The sequence below is a fragment of the Lathamus discolor genome, chromosome 21 (genome assembly GCF_037157495.1).
Source record: "Lathamus discolor isolate bLatDis1 chromosome 21, bLatDis1.hap1, whole genome shotgun sequence".
In the NCBI taxonomy this organism is placed as follows: domain Eukaryota; kingdom Metazoa; phylum Chordata; class Aves; order Psittaciformes; family Psittacidae; genus Lathamus; species Lathamus discolor.
The window spans coordinates 3536754-3555717 of NC_088904.1; the positions used below are offsets into that span (position 1 = coordinate 3536754).

General features: G+C 65.1%; 1 protein-coding gene across 1 annotated transcript; it reads left to right on the forward strand.

Annotated features, from left to right (window-relative positions):
* Positions 1 to 153: 153 nt before the first annotated feature.
* Positions 154 to 18168, forward strand: ARID3A (AT-rich interaction domain 3A). The gene is made up of 9 exons (XM_065658863.1): positions 154 to 281; positions 2239 to 3156; positions 3669 to 3984; positions 14076 to 14148; positions 15012 to 15195; positions 15357 to 15604; positions 15812 to 16108; positions 16183 to 16272; positions 16382 to 18168. The coding sequence occupies exons 2-9, from the start codon at positions 2726 to 2728 to the stop codon at positions 16597 to 16599; spliced, it is 1857 nt and encodes a 618-aa protein (XP_065514935.1). The 5' UTR covers positions 154 to 281; positions 2239 to 2725; the 3' UTR covers positions 16600 to 18168.
* The last annotated feature ends 796 nt before the right edge of the window (positions 18169 to 18964 follow it).

The window sequence follows — 18964 nt, forward strand, 5'->3', positions numbered from 1 at the left end:
CGGCAGCGCTGCCCCGCCCGGCCGCTAGGCGGCGCTGCGGCCGCGCTCCTCGGGCGGTATTTGCATGCGGCCGCATCAGCGGACCAATGGGGAAGCGGGGCGGGGCGCGGCAGGCGGGGTAGGCCAATGGAAGAGCGGGGCGGGGCGGCGCCAGGCCCCGCCCCCTGCCCGCGGGGAGAGCAGCCGCCGAGCGGGCAGCGATCGCGCCCCGGCCCCGCCGCAGCCCGAGCCCCGGGCGGCCGCCGCTGCTATGCGGCTTCGCGGCGCTCGGCCTCCACCGGGTAAGCGGGGATCCCCCCTCCACCCGGCACCGGGGCCTCCGCCGCGGCCGGTACCGGCGCTCGGGGGCTGGGTGGGACCGGGCACTGGCCGCGTCCCTTGGGTGGGCTGGGACCCCCGCGGCCGGGTGCGGGGCGGGACCGGGGCGCCCCTTCCCCCGTTTATGGCCGGTTACCGGCCGCTTCCCCCGCGCGGGACCGGGGCTCCGGCTCCCTCCCCCGCGGCCGCTCCCGGCGCGGCTCCTCCGTCCCCTGCGGGCGTTACTGTCCCGGCCGGTTAGAGCCCCCCGCGCCCCGCCCCGCCCCGCCCGGGGAGACGGGACGGAGCCGCCGCCGCCGCCCTGTGCCTGCGCCCGGGGCAGTCCCGGGCCCGCGGCGTCCCGAGGCACCGGCCGGAGGAGGGGGCCGGGGCCGGGGCCGGGTGGGAGCCGCTGCTTCATCCCGGCCGGGGGGGGGCCGCTTCCCCCCCGCTGCTGCCGGGGCCGCCGGTGCCCGGGTTCAGCTGCGGGCCGCCGGTGCCACGTGCCCCGGGGCCGCGCTCAGCCCTAGGGACGAGCCCCCCGCCCGCCCCGGGGACCTTCCCCCGGGCCCCCTTAGCTCCGTCTGTCCCCAGGGACCGGCGACCCCCGGGCCCGTCCTCGCTTCAGGCCCCGCTGTGCCGTGAGTCCCCCCCCGCCCGGCGAGCCGGGGGTGTCCGTCCGCGGCCGGGCCCGGTGCCGGTGGCACAAAGGCCCCGTCGGTCACACCCCGCCCGTGCCGCCGCCGCCGCCGCGGTGTATTTTTAGCCCGGTGCAGCCGCTGTCGCTGCCGAGCACCTGCCCCCGCGGGGACGCCCCAAATCCCCCCCGCAGCCGGGAGGCACCGACGAGCGGCCGGGAGGGGACAAAGGGGCACGGCTCAAGGTCACCGCGGGCCGGGGGTGCCACGGTCCCCTGGGCTTGGAGTGGCCGCGGCAGCCACGTTCGGGCTCCGGTCCCCTGCGGGGATGTGGCAGCGGGGGCAAGGCCGCGGCTGGAGGCAGCAGCTCCGCACCCGGCTCCCGGCAGCACCGGTGCTGGCACTGAGTGATTTGGTGACTCGCCAGAGGAGCACGTGCCTGGGACGAGTCTCGCTCTGGTTCTGCTCGTGGCACTCGCCCGGTGCGGGGGACGGAGCTGAGCCGTGGCGCAGGACACGGCCGGACGCTGCTGCGGTGCGGAGCGGAGCGGGGAGGGTCCCTGTCCGCTGCCCCGCTGCCTCCCGCACCATGGGGATGGCTGCGGTAGAGGAGGGGAAACTGAGGCAGCGCGGGCTCCCCTCGGTGGCAGCGGCGGGGCTGCGAGCGGATGCGGCGGCGGCTGCAGAGAGGCCGGGGGAAGCGGCCGCGCTGGAAATGGGTTCCCCTTTCCAGAAGTCGCTGCCGGCTCCCGCTTGCTGCCGCGTTCCCCTGCCGTACGTGGCACCGCCGCGGCCGTGAGCTCCCTCCTTGCCTTTGGCACGATGGAGTTGCCTTGTCCGAGCGGGCTCTGGTTGTGCTGGGGCTCGGTGGTGGGGCTCAGGGTGTGATGTGCTGGTTCCTCCGGTGCGTGCCGTCGGGGTGAAGCAGAGTGGAGGCACCCACAGCCCTGCATCACCCTGGGGATCCCACATCCCCCGTGGGTTCCCCCACACTTTGGGACTCTTCTGGTGTCCCCACGTGGGGAGGTGCCCTGTCCCCCATGGGGGACCCACGGTGCGGCTCTCCCCTCCCAGCGGGTCTGTTATCTGCGTGCGCTGGTGCCCCCGTCTCCCCGTATCCGCTGCCTGCAGGGCCGGGCTGGGCTATCGGGTCCGGCAGGCCCCTTCCCCCTCCAGCAGCAGGGCCCCGGCCCTATCTCATTAGCTCGAGATTAATGAGGCTCCTGCGCTGTCTTTAACTCCTTCCTGCTCGCCGGCTCCTGCCACCAGCTCCGTTGACCCTCGGCTCCGCTTCTCCCAGCAGGTTTGCGCCGACGTGTGCCAGAAGCTGAGCCAGAGGAGGACTGAGGGACACCAGGCTCCGAGCGGGGGGGACACCGGCTTGAGCCCAGAAGGTGCCCAGTTGGTGACGGAGGCAGCGATGTTCCGGGCCACAGCTGCTGCCTGTTGAGCCCAAGGAGGCTTTGGACGCATTCACCGGCAGCACCCTGACCCCCGGGAGCCCTCGAGTGAAGGAGGCATCGGGGCAAGGCTGAGGGGGGGGCCGGGGGCACATCCTGCTGCCCTCCCTGCCGCTGGTGGCCATTCCTGCCCGGACACCCACCAGCGCTGCAGCCCCTCGGCCGCCCTCGCCCCCCTGGGCAGCCCCATTGCAGGGCTGCCCCCCGCGGCGCGGCCCAGCCTTGGAGCACAGCAGCGTGCCGGGCGCTGCCCCCCGCGGCCCCCGGCTGCTGCCCCCCGGGTGCGTGGCCCCCCGTGCCCCCGGGGACCCACCGCCCGCCGGCAGAGCCATGAAGCTGCAGGCGGTGATGGAGAACCTGCAGCGGCAGCAGCGCGCGCGGCTGCAGCAGGCGCTGGAAGCGCGGCAGCAGGAGCAGCAGCAGCAGCATCGCTCCACGTCCCCCCCGGCACAGCCCCCACCGGGCCCGGGGCAGCCCCCAGCCAGCACCCCGGCCCGTGCCCGCGGTCAGGATGCGGCCCCAGCGCCCTCGGAGGAAGGAGCGGAGCCCGAGAGCGCGCACATGCAGCGGGCGCAGATGGCCGCTCTCGCTGCCATGCGGGCGGCAGCCGCCGGCCTGAGCCACTCGTCCAGCCCCGGGCCGTCGGATGAGAGCCAGGCCTCGGAGGAGGAGGAGGAGGAGGAGGAGGAACACGGCGAGGAGGAGGAGGAGGAGGATGGCGGGTACCAGCAGGAGATGGGCTCTGAGGAGGAGGAGGATCTGTGAGTGTCCGCCAGCACTGGGGCAGGGGCAGGGATGTGATCCGGCTCTGGTGGGTTTTGGTGCAGTTGGGGACACCGGCTTCCCGCTGGGGCTGGGAGCGGTGGCGGAGGCTGCCGGGGAAGCCTGTGCTGTGGATTAGTGCTGTCGGGATGTCTTGGATGCCAGGAGCAGCAGCTCAGCTCCGCCGCCATGAGTCCGCTGGGCTGGCACGGGGCGATGTTCCATCTCTGCCCGAGAGCTGCGTGGGGCCGTGACAGAGGACGCTGCGCTGGCTCTAAATAATGCAGGGCCCTCGTGGCTGCCTCCTCGCAGCCTCTCTGGAGCAGGGAATGTGCGGGAGCCATATGGCAGAGCCGCCGCTGGGGCTGCACCAGGTCACTGTGGGCCGGGTGGGTGGTCCCAGCCCCACGGCTGTGGGGTACCCATGGGGAGGGCAAGTGGGAGAGGGGGGACCCAGCCCCTGCCCCGTGTGGGACCCAGCCGCTGAATCCTTCCTCTCCCCGTGCTCTAGGAAGGGCAAGTGGGATGAAGATGACTTTGAAGAGGACCTGGGTGAGGAGGAAGAGGAAGAAGAGGAGGAGGAGGAAGAGGAAGACTACGAGGAGGAGGAAGATATGGGAGAGGAAGGGCTCGGCTCGGCAGAGGCGGTGCGGGCCGGCGCGGGCTCCCTGCTGCTCCGCAAGCCGCCGGCGCCGCAGCATTACCGGGGCGAGCCACAGCGGGTGCCGGGCGGGCAGGAGCGGCTGCCCCCAGGGCTGGGCCATGCGCAGCCCCCCCCACCGGCCCCCGACCACGGCGACTGGACCTACGAGGAGCAGTTCAAGCAAGTAGGTGCCTGCCGAGACGCGTGCGCATCCCCCCCGTGCCCATCCCTCCCTCCCCTCCTTCGGCTCTGCCGTGCATCCCTGTTGGTGCCGCCGTGTTCTCCGGTCGAGCTGCTAAGAACGTGCTGGGATCTTCTGGGATCTTGGTGCTTGGGCTCAGCCTCACCCCCTCCCTGGTCAGTGGCTCTGGTGGGATCCGGTGTCCCGGTTGGCGCCGGCGCAGGCGGGCGGTGTGATGGGGTTTGCCGCAGGGATTCTTGCTGCTAATGAGGTGAAAATCCATCCCAAACTCCCACTTTCGGTGGGGACCTGGCTTACTCCCCATCACCATCACCACAGAGGTGATGCCCAGCGGGATGGCTCCGGCCCCGTGGATGCTGCAGGCTCTGGAGCTCACCGTGCCCCGCTTCCAGCTAATAGAAGGAAACGTTGTGCGAGCTGGGGCTCCCCGGGGGCTGCCCGGCACCTTTGATGTGTGTGTTTAAATACATCTGAGTTTAGGGCTGGGGGAAGGGACAGGAGCCAACAGGAGCAGATGGGACCCAGATGGAGCGGCCGGGGCTTGGTGGTGGCCTTTTGGGAGGGATGCGATGGCCCCTGCCCCTTCCCCTTCGCATCCTTCCCAAAAGGGGGAAGGGGCTGCCGGGATCTGCCGGCACATCTGGATGCGGGGAGGAAGCACAAGGCAGCGTGGAGCGTGCGGCCACGCTCCGGTCCCGGCAGTGCCCACACTGCTCCTGTCTTGTGGTTTCTCTCTTCGGTGCTTCCTGCTGTCGGGGAGCAAAGGGCCGGGCCCGTGAGCTCCTATCTGCTACAGGCTTTTGTGGTACCTCAGCCGTGATCTTCCTGTTTGTCACCGTGTCGGTGCCTGGCAGTCGCTCGCAGCCTTTGGGATCCAACAGAAAGATCCAGGGTGGGTGGGTGGTGTGGATTTGCACCACCACGTTGGTGCCAAAGCCCATAGATGTGCTATGGCACAGCCACAGCACTTGGGGACACCGGCCTGGGTCCCTGCAGGGCTCATCCCAGTGGAAAGCTTCCCGGGGTCAGCAGGAAGAGCCCGGCACCGTGGTTAAGCCAAGGGGGGCAGGAAGTGGCCACTGTGGGCAGAGCAGAGGGGGAGAAGCTCCGGCCGGGAGAGGCTTTCCCCGGCGCTTGGATCGCGGCCACTGGAGCCGGGCCAGGGGTTGCTGGGCTCAGCTCAGCGCGGCGCTGAGCCGGGAGCTCCTCCTTGGCCACCCTCCAGCGCGTGCCGTGCTCCGGCCCCGGCACTGCCGGGCCCGCCGAGGAGCAGCAGGAATGTAAACAGTGAGGGCCGGTGTGGGGGATGCGTTCCCCGGCGCACCGTGGCCGTAGGCATCCCGGTGGGGATGCGGTGCCGGGAGCGCAGCCGTGCCGGTGCTCTGCCGTCCCGCCACGGTGGGGAGGTGAGGAAGCGGCCGGGTTGGGTCCGGTGGTGCTCTCCCTGCAGCCGCGGTTCGGGTTCAGCTCTGGATGTGCTGGTGAATGACCCGGTCTGGTGCTCTCTGTGCTGGAGGACACGGTCCTCACCGGGCGGTGCCACCGTGCGAGTCCCCATCTGCACCAAAACCTCTCCCCAGGGGCTGTCCCCATCCTCCACGATGGGGGTTTCATTGATCCATATGGGACAGATTCCTGCAAACTGGGTTGAGCTGGGGCAGGAGGGGAAGAGGAGGGGGAAAAGGGCCCAGCTCGAGGAAGGGGAGGGCGTGAGGAAGAGTTGTGGAGGTTATGGAGGTGAGGGAGCCGGCGCGTGGCACCTCCCCGTCCCCGGGGACAGCTACCGCGAGGCAGAGGTCAGCTCGGCGCTGACCTGGCCGCGGGCAGCAGAACAAAGGAGCCCCCGGTGCCGCGGGGGGCTCGGTGGCTCCTTGATGGGGAAAGGGACGTTTTGGGGGCAGGAGGAGGAGGCTCCCCATGGGTGATGGCCCCCACGGCCTCCTCCTCCTCCTCCAGGCTCACTTTCGGTTTGACCTCGTGCCTGTCGTAGCAAGGAGGCGACCGGGATGGCATCAGCACATCCCCACCCTGATGCTCTTGTGTGGGGTTGGATTGTCACCCCTAAAGGCACAACAGGTCCCCACAGGGGCTGGGTGATGCCGGCTTGGTCATGGTGGTCGCAGGGGCTGGGGGTGAGCCTGGGGCACTGGTCACACTGCTGCTCCAGAGGGCACGAGCCCTGGTGCTGCTCACAGCGAGCTCTGCCAGGGACAAACCTGCTCTGAGTCCATGCGCCTGCCCCGGGGCTCTGCATGGAACCCCCCTCCTGACCTTTCTGTTTCGTTACTGCTATTACTGTGCCCCACTAACACCAGTTTCCTGCCTGTGCCCCTTGGGGAGCTTCCTGTGCTGCCTGCGCTCCCTCGGGCACCAGCACCGTGTGCTGCAGGATGGGGAGGGGGGATCTGCCTCCTGGTGTGCCCCCTGCACCGGGCACTGTCTCCGGTTTGGGTGTCCCCTTTGGGGTGCTGTGTTCGGGCTGTCACAGGCTGGGGTTTAACACCCTCGCATTCAGAGGAAGCACCGGAGGCTTTGAGGTGCAGGGTGCAGGGTACTGGTGCTTTTTGGGGGGGGGTGCAAGAGGTTTCTTAAGCTGTCCCAGATGGGGGCACGGTGGTACATGGGGGGTGAAAACCTCAGCCCTTATCTTGCGCTGAGCATTGCCCCATTGCAGTGTTTCAAAGGGCAATGGTGGGGAGGAAGAAAGAAATAAACCAAAAGCAAACCTGCAGCTTTGGGGGGGTGGGGGGGCAAGAGCCAAAACCGGACCCCCCTCATCCTGCCTGCTTCCGGGATTCCACACACCGGGAATACAGCGACTCCTGGGAAGATGAAGCTGGGATTTTCCTGCAGGAAAAGCCTTGTCCCATGGTTTATTTCCTTTTGCCCCCCACCTCCCCCCCAGCGCTGGCTGGGGGCATATGGGGGGGGGGGTGCGCGGCCCCTTCACGAGGGTCCATTTACTGTCTTTAAAATATTGATTAGCGCCTTATTGCATGAGGGGAGGGCGAGGGGGCCCCTGCTCAGGAAAAGGGAGACCCGTGCATCACCGGCCCCCCACCCCTAAAGGCAGTTGAGCTCTGGCCGGTGCTGCGGCGTGGCCAGATAAAGGCCAGCACCATGGGGGCCCCCCCTGCGCTGGGAGGATGCAGATAACGGGGGCGAGGAGGGGACCTGAGCGGGTCGGGGTGCGGGGACCCCTCCTGGGACAAGGGCCATGCCCACCGCGGTGCCCGGCTCACTGCAGGGTGCTCCCAGCTGGGATCCATCCCAGTAATTGGCTCAGGGTGCTCAGGGAGCAGTCTCGGAGCCGTAATCCCACCGCATCCCTGGTCGGGGGTCAGGGACTTCTTGGTGAGAGCGGCTTAGCCTCCCCCAGCCCTGCCTGGTGCCGGCTGCGGTGCTTGGACACTGCGTGAAGCCGTTTCTCCCAAGGGATAATGCACAACGTAGGGGACAGGGATGTGTCCCCCCCTGTGCGAGGTGCCTGCCCAGTGCCTTCGCTGTGTCTGGTTCTGGCTGAACCAGCACCCTGCATTGGCATTGTCTGTTAGTGTCCCCCTTGCAAGCCTCAGCTCCCCCCGCTCTGGCTGATTCAAGGGCTGCAGAGGAGGCTCCGGCACAGCTGAACCAACAGGAATTGAGGGTTTATTTAAAAGAAGAGGGGGGAAAAAAAAGAGCAGAGCAAGGGCAGGTCTTTTGTCAGCAAAGCAAACACCCGCCCGGCCGCGGGGCGGTTGGGCAAGGGCACAGCATTGCTCCATCACCCTATTTCTGGCCCAAACCGCAGGAGCAGGGCCCGGGGCCCAGGGCCCAGCCGGACGTGCTGCAATCGGGGGCCGGGGGGGGGGGGTGAGGGGTGGGTGGTGTTTTAAGGATGGGGGGAGCTCTCCATGCTCCCCATGGTGCGTCTCTGTTGGTACCCGCCTGCTTGGCTGCTGGCTGGGCTCTGAGTCCCTGGGGCAGCCGGATCGGGGGGCTCAGGGTGCAGGTCCTGGCTCCCAACCTGGTCCCAGCCCCTTGAGTTGGTCGCTTCATGTGCCTGTGCCAGGGTCCCCTCTCAATGGAGCTGGTGACAACCCACGTGTATCCCATGGACGGGGCAGCCCCGTCCCTGCTGTGGTGACTTCCTTGTCCCCCCTGCTAGAGCTGGCAGCCGGGAGCACCGGGGCAGACACTGGCCCTAAATCCCCTTGCCTCCTGCCTCAGTTTCCCTGCCTGCCTCGCAGGCAGATTTCGGTGCTGCCGGAGCAGCTCTGCCGGGCTGATGGCCCATTGCTGGCTCCCTGTCAAAACCATCTGCTGGAGGGGCTGCTGGACCTCTTCCAGCTCCCGTGGGCAGGACTGGGGCATGCAGGACCCCCTGATACCCCGCGTCGCAGCGGGGACACTGCTGCGGCCGGTGGAGTTGCTGTGCCCTGGATGGACGGACCTCGCATTTCAGGAACAGATTTGCAATTAGACAAATCCGGGCGGTGGTGGAAGCCCTGGTGACAGTGACTCATCTGCTCCGGCTCCCAGCGATCCCGCTCTAAGCCGATCATTTACATATGGTGGAATTTCAGCCCCAGCTCTGCTGCCGGGGCCGGTGTCCCCGTGCTCGCTCACTGCCCCGCACCCGGGGGTCTCAAGGGCAGGGACAGCCCCAAGCGGGGAGCTCACCGGCTCCCCCAAGGCTTTGCTCTGTTTCTCTGTTAGGAAAAGCTTTGCTTTTGGCCGTGTTTCTTCCCCCCCCCCCGCCTTCCCCGGCCCGTGCCACGGGGCTGCGGGTGAGCCGGGTCCTGGGTGTTGCTGCCTGGGACGAGCTTTGTGAACCCTGCCTGGCTGCACTGAATTAATATTTGCACAAGGTCTGGGGCGATAGCGAGCTTGTGTCAAGGGCATGCACCGGCACGCACGAGGGCCAGCATCCCATCGCCCGGCTTAGAGAGGGGGGGGGGACAGCCGCCAGCACCCCCGTCCCACCGCCGCTTGGTCCGGAGCTCTCAGCTCGGACGCTGCTGCCCAGCGGGACCCTCAGAAACCGTGGTCTGAAATGCAACTGCAGCAGGATTCGCTTCCTCCTCCGCAGGAAGGGGAAGCAGCAGCAGCAGCAGCCGCAGCGCAGCCGTCCTGGGAGCCGGTGTCAGCCCCCCCTCCCCGCCCCGGGCCGGCGGATCCATGCGGAGCATTGCGGCGGCTGCTGGGCCCCGCAGCGCGGTGGGGAGGGCGGCTGCCGGCGCAGGGACAATGGTGGGTCAGGGAGGTTAAACGGCGACTAATTCGCCCATTCAGTGTCCCCCTCCGTGGCGGTGACACCCGCGGTGCCGGCGCTGACACCGGCTGCGTGCCCCTGGGTCACCCGTGCGGCTGCTGCCCCCAGCCTGGGCACGGGCGCTGTGTGGGTCCCCATCTAACTGGGGGGGCTTGGTTTGGGTCCGGGCACTGCTTGGCCATGAGCGCTCATCCCTGTCCCCTTCCCCACGTCGAGTGGCGTGGCTCCTGCAGGACCGCAGCATGGATGCAGCCACAGCATCACTTTGGGGGGGGGGGGTTTGCTGGTGCTGGGGGGAGCGGGGTTGGTCTCAGGGCCCCCAGAGCTTTGGGGCAATGGCTGGGGATTGGGACCGGGCTTGTCCCTGCGGAGGGGGCACCGGGGGGGAGCAGACACTTGCGGTGGGGCCGTGTCCTGGCCGGCCAAGGGGACAATGCTGGGAACCAGCGGGAACAATGGTGCCGACGGGAAGCACGGGGCGAGGGCCCAGCGCTCGGCCCCCCCTCCCCGGCTGCCCCCGCGGAAGAGGCCGCGCTCCGGCAGCAGGAATCCCGCCGGGCCGGTCAGTGGACTCGGCCCCATCCCGCACGGGCGTGTTCCCGGCCGGCCGCGGGGCTGCAGAACCAAACGGGAGGGGTTAAGGGGAGGGGGCACATCCCCGCTGCCCCATCCCACCCCGCAAAGGAGACCGCTGTGCTCTGGAGGGGGCTCGGGGGTGCGAGCAGCGAGAGCTGACCCGTCCCTAAGCCGAGCGCTTTATCTGCAGCGGGATCTGCGCCGGACTCTCCCTTTGCCCTTCGCTGGGAGGGAGCGGCCCCAGCAAACCCCATTCCTTGTGCTGGGGGGGGGGGGGGGGCCGAAGAGGCCCCACGGCCTCGGGAACCCCAGCCGTGCCTCAGCCACCGTCTGACGGGAAAGCAGCTCGAGCATCTCCCGAAACGCCTCATCCCCGCGCTCCGGTTCTTACAAAGCACTTTCTTTGCCTGCGTAATTGCCCCCTGCAACCCCCGACCGCGGTGCGGGGCCGGTGCCGCGGGGAGCGGGACGGGAAGCACCCCCCTGGTGTTTATGTGCGTTAAATAACTCGTTAGCGTGCGCGGTGCCTTCCCCCCCACCCCTGCCCGGCATCGCCCCTGCGCTGTCAGCGGGACAAAGGGACGGTCCCCATGGAATGCTTGGAGGAAGGAAGGAAGAGAAAGAGGAGAACCCCCCCCTCCGCCTCCGCCGTCCTCACGCCGCTCTGGCATCAATCAGAGGCTTTCCCCGGTACCTGCCGCAGGCGCCGCACCGGGGTGGGCTCTGCCCTGCTGCTGCCTTTGGGGTTTTCCCCTAAATACAGAAATTCAGGATTTTCCAGCCCCTGGAAGGCAGTGGGATCTGCCAGAGGGTCTGACCCCCCCCCCCCATCCCCGGGTCACAGAATGCACGTCCCAAACCGGTATCGAGGAGAAGGGAGGAAGGCCGAGAGTGCCAGGACTTCCTGGCGATGGAAAAGAGACTTGGAAATTAATCCCCAAGGCCTGAAAACCCAGAACCGAGCTGGGGCGGGGGGGGGGGGGATGTTTTTAACTCAGGCTCCTCTGCAGCCACAGCCCTGCACACCCCTGCTCTGGTTGGGGAGGGAACCCTGTGATGGGGACCCTCACTTGGCTCCGGTGTAAATCCCGGCATTGCTGGGTGCTTTCCCTCCCTGCTTTAATTCCCCCATTGCCTGCCGTGATGGGGAGCAGTGGGCTGGGGGGGGGGGGGAGGTTATCTCGGTCCCTCCCGGACCCCCGGCACGCACCGCTCCCGTGCCGAGGGCTCTGTGCTGCATTCCTGGCATTGCCGAGGGGCCGCCTCCCCGGCAGCCCTTTGAAAGCCAACGGGTTGGGATTTTCCCGTAATCTGGTTTGAATCGTTAATCCGGTCATCCACACCAAACGCCGGGCCGGCATCCTGCCGGGGTGCGGGCCCAGCGCCGCCCGCACCCCCCCTTTCCTCATTCCTCCTCCACTTAATTATATATCTGCTGGCAACAGCCATCTGGCACCGTGTCCTCAGCCGGCCATGGGGACCCATGGCGGTTGTGCCGCCGGCAAGGCGGGTCGGGCACCGTGGCACAGAGCTGGTGGTGCCGGGTGTTTGCCCTGTGCTGAGCGAGCACCGGGAGCAGTGGGTGCATGGGGCCGGATCCCCAGCCCCAGGAGAGGTGGGGGTCTCTTATCCTGGCTGTGCTGCGGCATCCCCGGCACCGCGCTCTCACCATGGGGCCCATCCGCAGTGTGGCCTCGCCATGGTGAGGGGATCTTGTTGCGTTGCAGTTTAAGCTGTTTCCACCTCCCTGCAGCCTCCCCAGTTACGAAACGGGAATCTCTTGACTCAGCAGCGGCCACGCGGCCTCTCCCGGCTCCCTGCCCGGCGCTACCTTTGCACCGAGCCACACTCTGCACCACGCAGGAGGACGTGAGCGATGGGAGGAAGGGCACCGGCACCTGCTGATTTCGGTGCGGTGGTGCCAGGGGCAGCTGGTCCGTGCCGCGCTCGGTTTCACACGCTGCCGAATCGAGAGCACGTTTCTGTTCCTCAATCTTTATTTTGAGCCCCGGTATCGAAGCTGCCCTGCGGTGCCTTTCGGTGGTGCCGGGGTGTGCGGCTGCCAGTGATGGCAAAGCCAGGCTGCCGTGAATGCAAGGAAATCCTGCGCGGTGCTGCTGGGAATTGCTCACCCCTGCCCCATTCCATGACTGGTGGCAACAGGGGGACAGGGACAGCTCGGTGATGCCGCAGTCACGGCACATCCTCTGCTCCAGCTCCCTGGCAGAGCCGGACCAAGGTCTTGGGGGCCCAGCTGAGCCCCTCTCCCTGCTCTGGAGCGCAGTGGAGCTGTCGAAATCTCACCGGTAACCGCAAGCAGCAGCTTGCGACACGTCCTTTGCCCGGCTGCGGCGCTGGGCGTGCCGCAGGGCCTCAAGGGCGCCGGCTGGGAATGGGGCCCCCCTGGTGACCCCCCAGTGCTTCATCGTGATGGGGGCGACGGTTGTGGCCAGTGGAGCTTGGATTGGGACCACCAATGCCGCGGGCAGTGGGGGGCACGTGAAAGGGCGGCCGTTAATCCCCATGTCCTGACCGGCGCACGCTTTCCTCAGCTGATGGCTCATTTTCCTTCATCCTCTTAAACGTTCCCTTCAGGGCGATGCCAGGAGGGGGGCTCACGGCCGGAGGGGGGGTTCCTGGCAGTCAATAACTCCCCACACGCACCCTGGTAGCAGCTTTAGCTAAGAGCTGCCTTGCTAAAGGTGGAACCCTCCGGTGCTTTCATAAATGGCCAATCCGTTTTAGAGCTCTGTAGGTTAATAGGCTCCTCGTGACCCCCCTGCACTGTGCCAGGACAGCTCCATGGTCGTGCCATGACCCACCATGATCCGGGACCCTTCTCCCTCTCCAGGTTTGGATTTAACTTGAGCGGCTTTCGGAGCTGCTCGAGGAAAGGCTGGATTGGCTCCAGCCCCACATCCCTCAGCAGGTCGAGATGAACCCCCCCGGCAGGGCCCGGTCTGTCTCACTCCATCCCCGGTGCCGGGGCCCCTCGAGGCTCCCCCTGCCCGTGGAGCCCGGGGTGCTGTGGTGGGAGATGCGCTTTGAGGGCCCTCGGCCGGTGGTGCCGGTGGCTCCGGCTCTTTCCTTTCCCGGGGGGATTGCTGGGGCCGGGCGAGGTTTCCAGGGGAACAGGGGGTTTATGGCTTTCCTGCACGCCCGGCCCCTCTTATCGCGGCCCCATTGATCCCTTTGATCGGCGCCGGCAGCTGAGTTCAACCCCGCAGGGTCCGGATCCTCGGAGGTGGGGGGGGGGGGGGGGGTGTGACGGAAGGGACAGCAGGAGGAGGGGGCTCTCAATGGGGTGCCGGTGGGTCCCGGTGCCACCGTGTGCCCGCGGGACGAGCGGGTGTACCGGTGACCCGGTTTAACGCGGTGCGCGCTTGCTGGGTTACGGGGTGATATTTACAGCCCCGTGCCGCTGGCAGTTGTTCAAAAGCTGTCATTGAGGAAAGCGGGAGCCGCGCCGTCCATCCCCGTGGCGCCTGGGCAGCCCCTTGCTTCTGACACCTCCTCCTCGACGCGGGGAAGGAGGCTCATCCACCGGCCACCGCCTGCGGGTACGAGCCGAGCCGGGGGCTCCGCAGCACATCCCCGCCGCCATAAATCAGGCAGGAATGTGCCGAGCCCGGGGAGCGGCCACCCCTGACACGAGGTGCTCGAGGGGCCGGAGGCTTTGCCCCGCTCCGGTGCTCGCTCCGGTGACCCCGGCGAGATGCTCTTGCAGGAGGAGCTGCTGCCAGCCCTGATGGGGCACATTTGCCCTCCTCATTTGTCAGGGCTGGACCCCCAGGGACCCGTTTTGAGGCCACTGTTGCAGGCACGAGCCTCCTGGTTACGCGGGTGCACACAAGCCGGTTCCCGATGCCAGCTCTTGGCACTGGGTCTCTCCGGCGCTGCAGGTGTGGAGGAGGGATCGTGCCAAAGCATCGCTCCAGTCTGTGCCGAGCAGGATGCTAAAAATACCTGGGATTGGCATTCCTGAGAGGAGCAGGGACCGAGCGCGGTGTTCGCAGCTGCACCGGCTCTCAATGGGGCAGGGGATAGTGGTGCCAGGTCCAGCCTCAGCTGCAGGGCCCCTGGGGACCCCATGGCCCCGCGTACAGACCCCCAGAGCACTCGGCATCCTGTGAGGCTCCGGGATCACAGCCCAGGGATGCTGTTTTGGGGAGGTGGGGGGTCTGGGGTGGTGGGGAGCATCGGAACAGGGCTTTCTGAGCGTTGTTCTCCTCTCCCTGTGCAGCTCTATGAGCTGGATGGTGACCCCAGGAGGAAGGAATTCCTGGACGACCTCTTCAGCTTCATGCAGAAGCGAGGTGAGCCCCCCCAGACCTCTGCCCTTAGAGGCTCCCCCTGCTCCCCCCCACATCCTCCCCGGGGCTGGGGGCTCATTTCCTCACCCCTCATCCCAACCCCGAGGTCAGTCCCAGCTCCGGTTGGGCCCATGGTTAATTTTTAACCTCTTTGCACAACAGGGTCAAAGCGGTTGGGCTGGATCCGGGCCCCTCTCACCCGGCCCGGCTCTTGGCCAACCCTGGGCACATTGCCCCTGGTCTGTGTCCCCCCCCCCGGTTATCACTGAGGATGAAGCCCCTTGCTACCTCTTCACTCTGCTGGGGCAGGGGATGCTGTGCCTGGGGGGGGGGCGGCCATGGAAAGGGCTGGAAGCGAAGCTAAGGGTCTGATTCCTGCATGGAAAACAGCTCTGGAAGTGCTGACACATCGCTGCCTCCAGCCCTTTGTGGGGCTGGCATTGGGGGAGGCACGTGTGGTGTGTGTGTGTGCATGGGGGGGGGCCCCGCTGGCAGCGACCCACCGATATCACACACCGGAGCGGGGCAGGCAGAGAGGGGGATGCGCTGCAGCCCCTTCCCCATTGCTACAGGGGTTACCCCCCGCACTGCCCCATGTGGGACCCCCGTTATAAATAACTCGCGTTGCCGGGTGCCGCCGGGCTCAGCCTGAGAAACCGCGCTCAGCTGCGGCTGCAGACGCGAGTTTCTGTTTCCTTTGCTCACGAGGCTGATGCTCAAGGGGGGGTCCAAGGGGGGAAGGAGATGGGGGGAGGGAGGGGATGAGCAGCCCCCCCCTGCTGCCTCGCTGGGGGTCTCGATGGCTTCCCCCTGGGGTGAGAAAGCAGAACCCAGACCCGCTCTCTCCTCCCTTCCCCGCTCCGCAGGGACCCCCGTCAACCGGATCCCCATCATGGCCAAGCAGGTGCTGGACCTGTACATGCTGTACACGCTGGTGACGGAGAAGGGCGGCCTGGTGGAGGTGATCAACAAGAAGCTGTGGCGAGAGATCACCAAGGGGCTGAACCTGCCCACCTCCATCACCAGCGCTGCCTTCACCCTGCGCACCCAGTGAGCGGCGGGGGCTCGGCGCGGCGGGCAGGGAGAGGAGGGTCCTGCGGTGGGGATGGCGCTGCCCTGCATGCGGGGACAGGGAGGGACGGGTACCACCCCTCCAGGGTGTCCCCAGCCACCGCATCGCCATCTCCATCCGCATCCCTTTCCTCCGGCAGGTACATGAAGTACCTGTACCCCTACGAATGTGAGAAGCGAGGGCTGAGCAACCCCAACGAGCTGCAGGCGGCCATCGACAGCAACCGACGGGAGGGCCGCCGGCAGGGCTTCGGCAGCTCCCTCTTCACCTACTCCCCCGGCGGCACCCATGGGCTCCTCTCCTCCCCGAAGCTGCCGGTGCCGGCGCTGGGGTTGGCGTCCGCCACCAACGGCGGATCCATCGCTCCCGTCCAGAAGATCAAGAAAGGTAACGGCCGCTATGGGGCTGTGGGCTGAGCAGGGGGGGTCACGCTCCCGTCCCCCTCCTCCGGGCACTGGGGATCGTTTCAGGGACCCTCACTCCGGTCAGGGGCAGGAGGTGCTGGGCAGCTGCGGCCACATGGGGACACCGCGGGGTGGTGGCATCCGTCCATCGCTGTGCCCCGCACCGCTGACCGCCGCTCTGCCCCTGCAGAGGAGGACTCCCCCATCCCCATCTCCGTGCCCAGCCGGCTCCCGGTCTCGCTGGCCGGGCACCCCGTGGTGGCAGCGCAAGCGGCCGCGGTGCAGGTGGCGGCAGCGGCTCAGGCCGCGGCGCTGGAGCAGCTGCGGGAGAAGCTGGAATCGGGGGAGCCCCCGGAGAAGAAGATGGCGCTGGTGACGGACGAGCAGCAGCGGCTGATGCAGCGGGCGCTGCAGCAGAACCTCCTGGCCATGACGGCCCAGCTGCCCATGAGCATCCGCATCAACAGCCAGGGCACCCGCTCGCCAGGTCAGTGCCAGCCCCGGCAGAGCCCCCGGCCCCGTGGTCTTTGTGGGGTCCATAACCCGGCTCTTCCCCGGCAGAGAACCGCCAGGACTCGGCCACCGGCCTCAGCAGCAACGGCACCAACAGCATCAGCATGTCGGTTGAGATCAACGGTATCGTCTACACAGGTGAGGGGCTCGTCCTCTGCCGTCCCCAGCATCGCCCAATGCTGGCATTCCCGGCAGCATTGGCACGGGCGCACGGCCCCGTGGCTCAGCCCCCTGCTCTCTCCCCCAGGTGTGCTGTTTGCCCAGACGCCCGGCCCTTCCTCCTCCTCTTCCTCCTCCTCCTCCTCGCTCCCTTCCTCTGCCTACAGCAAAGGCAATGGCGGCGGTGGCAGCCGGAGCAGCGGCAGCGGTGGCAGCGGGGTGGGCAGCGGCGGTGGCGGCGGCACCGCAGCACCGCCCAACCTGGCCGTGCCCCCCACTTCTACCTCCAACAACGCTTCGCCTTAACAAACACCCCTGCACCGGGGCCTCAGCGGGGTCTCATTGGGGTCTCAGCGGGCTCTGCCCGTGTCCTCGTGTTGTTGGGTTTCCCTTCACAAGCCAGAAAAGCTTTAGCCCAAGGGGAGGGGGGGGTTTGCCGGAGCCGCCGGCTCGTCCCGCTGCGCCGCGCCGGGCCGGGACCGTTTACCTCACTCACATCACACTTTGCACTGTACATTTATTATTATTATTAATTATTAATTATTGGTTTTGACCTCGTGTTACCTCCAGACAGACGCACGGACGCCTGCCGATGCGAGCTGTAGTGAAACCCCCCCTCCGGTGCACTCTCTAAAGGCAAAAAACCATAGATTAATCGGGAATTTCAGGAGATACTTTATCCATTTAGATCCTTATTTAGATCCTTTTCCCCCATCCCCGATTCCTTTTCTTGTTGAGGACTCGCTATACGGGATTTTAAGAGGTTGTTGTTTGATTGTTTCGTTGTAAATAGCTTCTATTTTATTCTCAGAAAGAAGAATCAAACTTTAACATGCAAAATGATATATATTAGTGGTCATCAGGGAAACAGGAGCTTGGAAAACTGGGAAATCTGTAGTGGAAACTGGGAAAGCTTTAGTGGAAAGCCTGATTTGTATTCCTTCCCCCATTATACTACTGTGGAAAGCCCATTTGGGCATCTTTTCCTCCCCAAAACAAGCAGCGTGGTGAGAGCAGGAGCCAGGAGATGTTTGGAGGGGGGGATTGGCTTAAATAGCCAGTTAGCAACGGGATGCAGGAGCTTGTACCCATGGTGGGGATGCTCAAGGACCAGGGGGCTGTGGGATGCTCCGGTCCTTCAGGATCTCCGGAGCATCCCCCAGCCCTAAGGATGGACTTGAAGCATCTTTCTCTCCCCATCCTGCCACGTTGACGATTTCCTCACTCTTTTAACCTTCCCTTGCCCCCCCTCCATCCCAAAACATCTGCGTGAGACACAATCACGACCCGATACCGAAACCCCCCCTTACTTGCCCCAGTTCGGTATCTCAAGTCCTCAGGTTCCCACCTCAAGCACAGGGTGGGTTGTTTCCCCCCCCCTCCCCTTCCCCAGGTGCCTGGTGTGGGGGGGTTCTATTGCTCTTGGACCCCCCCCTTTTCTTTTCTTTTCCCTTGGGGAAGAGGCGATCTCAGGGGATTTGGGGCTTTTCCAGCTTGGTTTTAGCCTCTTTCCACAGCTGGAAGTGCCCCTTTAGTGGCTCCATGAACCCCATCCCTTATGGGGCAGAGGGAGGTGATGCAGGGGAGGGCTCCATCCACCTCCTGCCGCTGTCAGATCCAGCTCTCCACAAGGAGACATCCCAAAACCGGGGCGGGGGTAGGTTCTTATGCCCAGGGTGGGCTTTAGATTCTCTTCAGTGACTTTTTCCTTTGTACAGTCACCGTTTTGGGTTGGTTTCTTTATTTTTCATGATTTTCACGTGTTTCCCCCCCCCCCCTTCCCCTTGTTTTTTGGGTTGGTTTTTTTTTTTTTTTGGAGACTATATTACCTCCCACTGGAATTTTTTGGGGTTTTTTGTTTTTTTTTTTTTTTTACATATCAGTTTAAAAAGAGAAGAATAATAATAAAAAAAGAAGCCTAAATCAGTTTCTCTGGGGTTTAGAAAAGCAAAACTCAAAAGGAACGGACCCAGCTGCAGCCGCCTCGACCCAGCGAGCGCGTCTTAACTCAGGTAAAAAATAGACAGAAGAATGAAAAACAGAGAAAAAAAACCCAAAAAAAAACCAAAAAAAAAAAAAAAAGACAAAAAAAAAAGACAAGAAAATAGGAATAAAAACCACATTCTACCTCTGCGAGCGGCGGCCTCGGGCGCACCCGGGGCCCCCGGTGAAAGATTTCAGTTTTTGCAGCCATTCAGGTATTGAAACTTTTGATGATTTAATTGCTAAAAAAAAAAAAAAGAAAAGAAAAAAATTAAAAAAAAAAAGAAGAAAGGAAAAATAATAAAAAAAAAGGTTAAAAAAAAGAGAAAATAAAAGAAAAACCACTGAAAGTTTACATTTTATAATAACATTATTATACAGATTGTATTTAAACGTCAGAATATTTAAGACAATTGTAACCCTGTAAAGTTGATGAAATATTAAAAAAAAAGGAAAAAAAAATATATCTATATAAAGTGTGGTGTGGTGGGGGTTGTGTCCTGGGGGTGCTCCCCCCCCACTGTCCTATGGGGGTGCTTATGGAGCCATAGGGTGGCCGTGGGGCTGGGAAGTGGCCAGGGGGTCCCTGTGGAGTGCCTAGAGGGTCCCTATGGGATGGGTGTGGGCCTATGGGGTCCCTATGGGGTGCCTATGGAGTTACAAGGTCCTTTACAGGGTGTCCATTGGG

Bases quoted from the DNA above. Each gene is read 5' to 3' on its own strand.
- ARID3A (XM_065658863.1), top strand. From the start codon at position 2,726: ATGAAGCTGCAGGCGGTGATGGAGAACCTGCAGCGGCAGCAGCGCGCG. The intron at 15,605-15,811 runs GTAACGGCCGCT...CTGCCCCTGCAG, and splicing joins CGTCCAGAAGATCAAGAAAG to AGGAGGACTCCCCCATCCCC. The intron at 16,109-16,182 runs GTCAGTGCCAGC...CTTCCCCGGCAG, and splicing joins CCAGGGCACCCGCTCGCCAG to AGAACCGCCAGGACTCGGCC.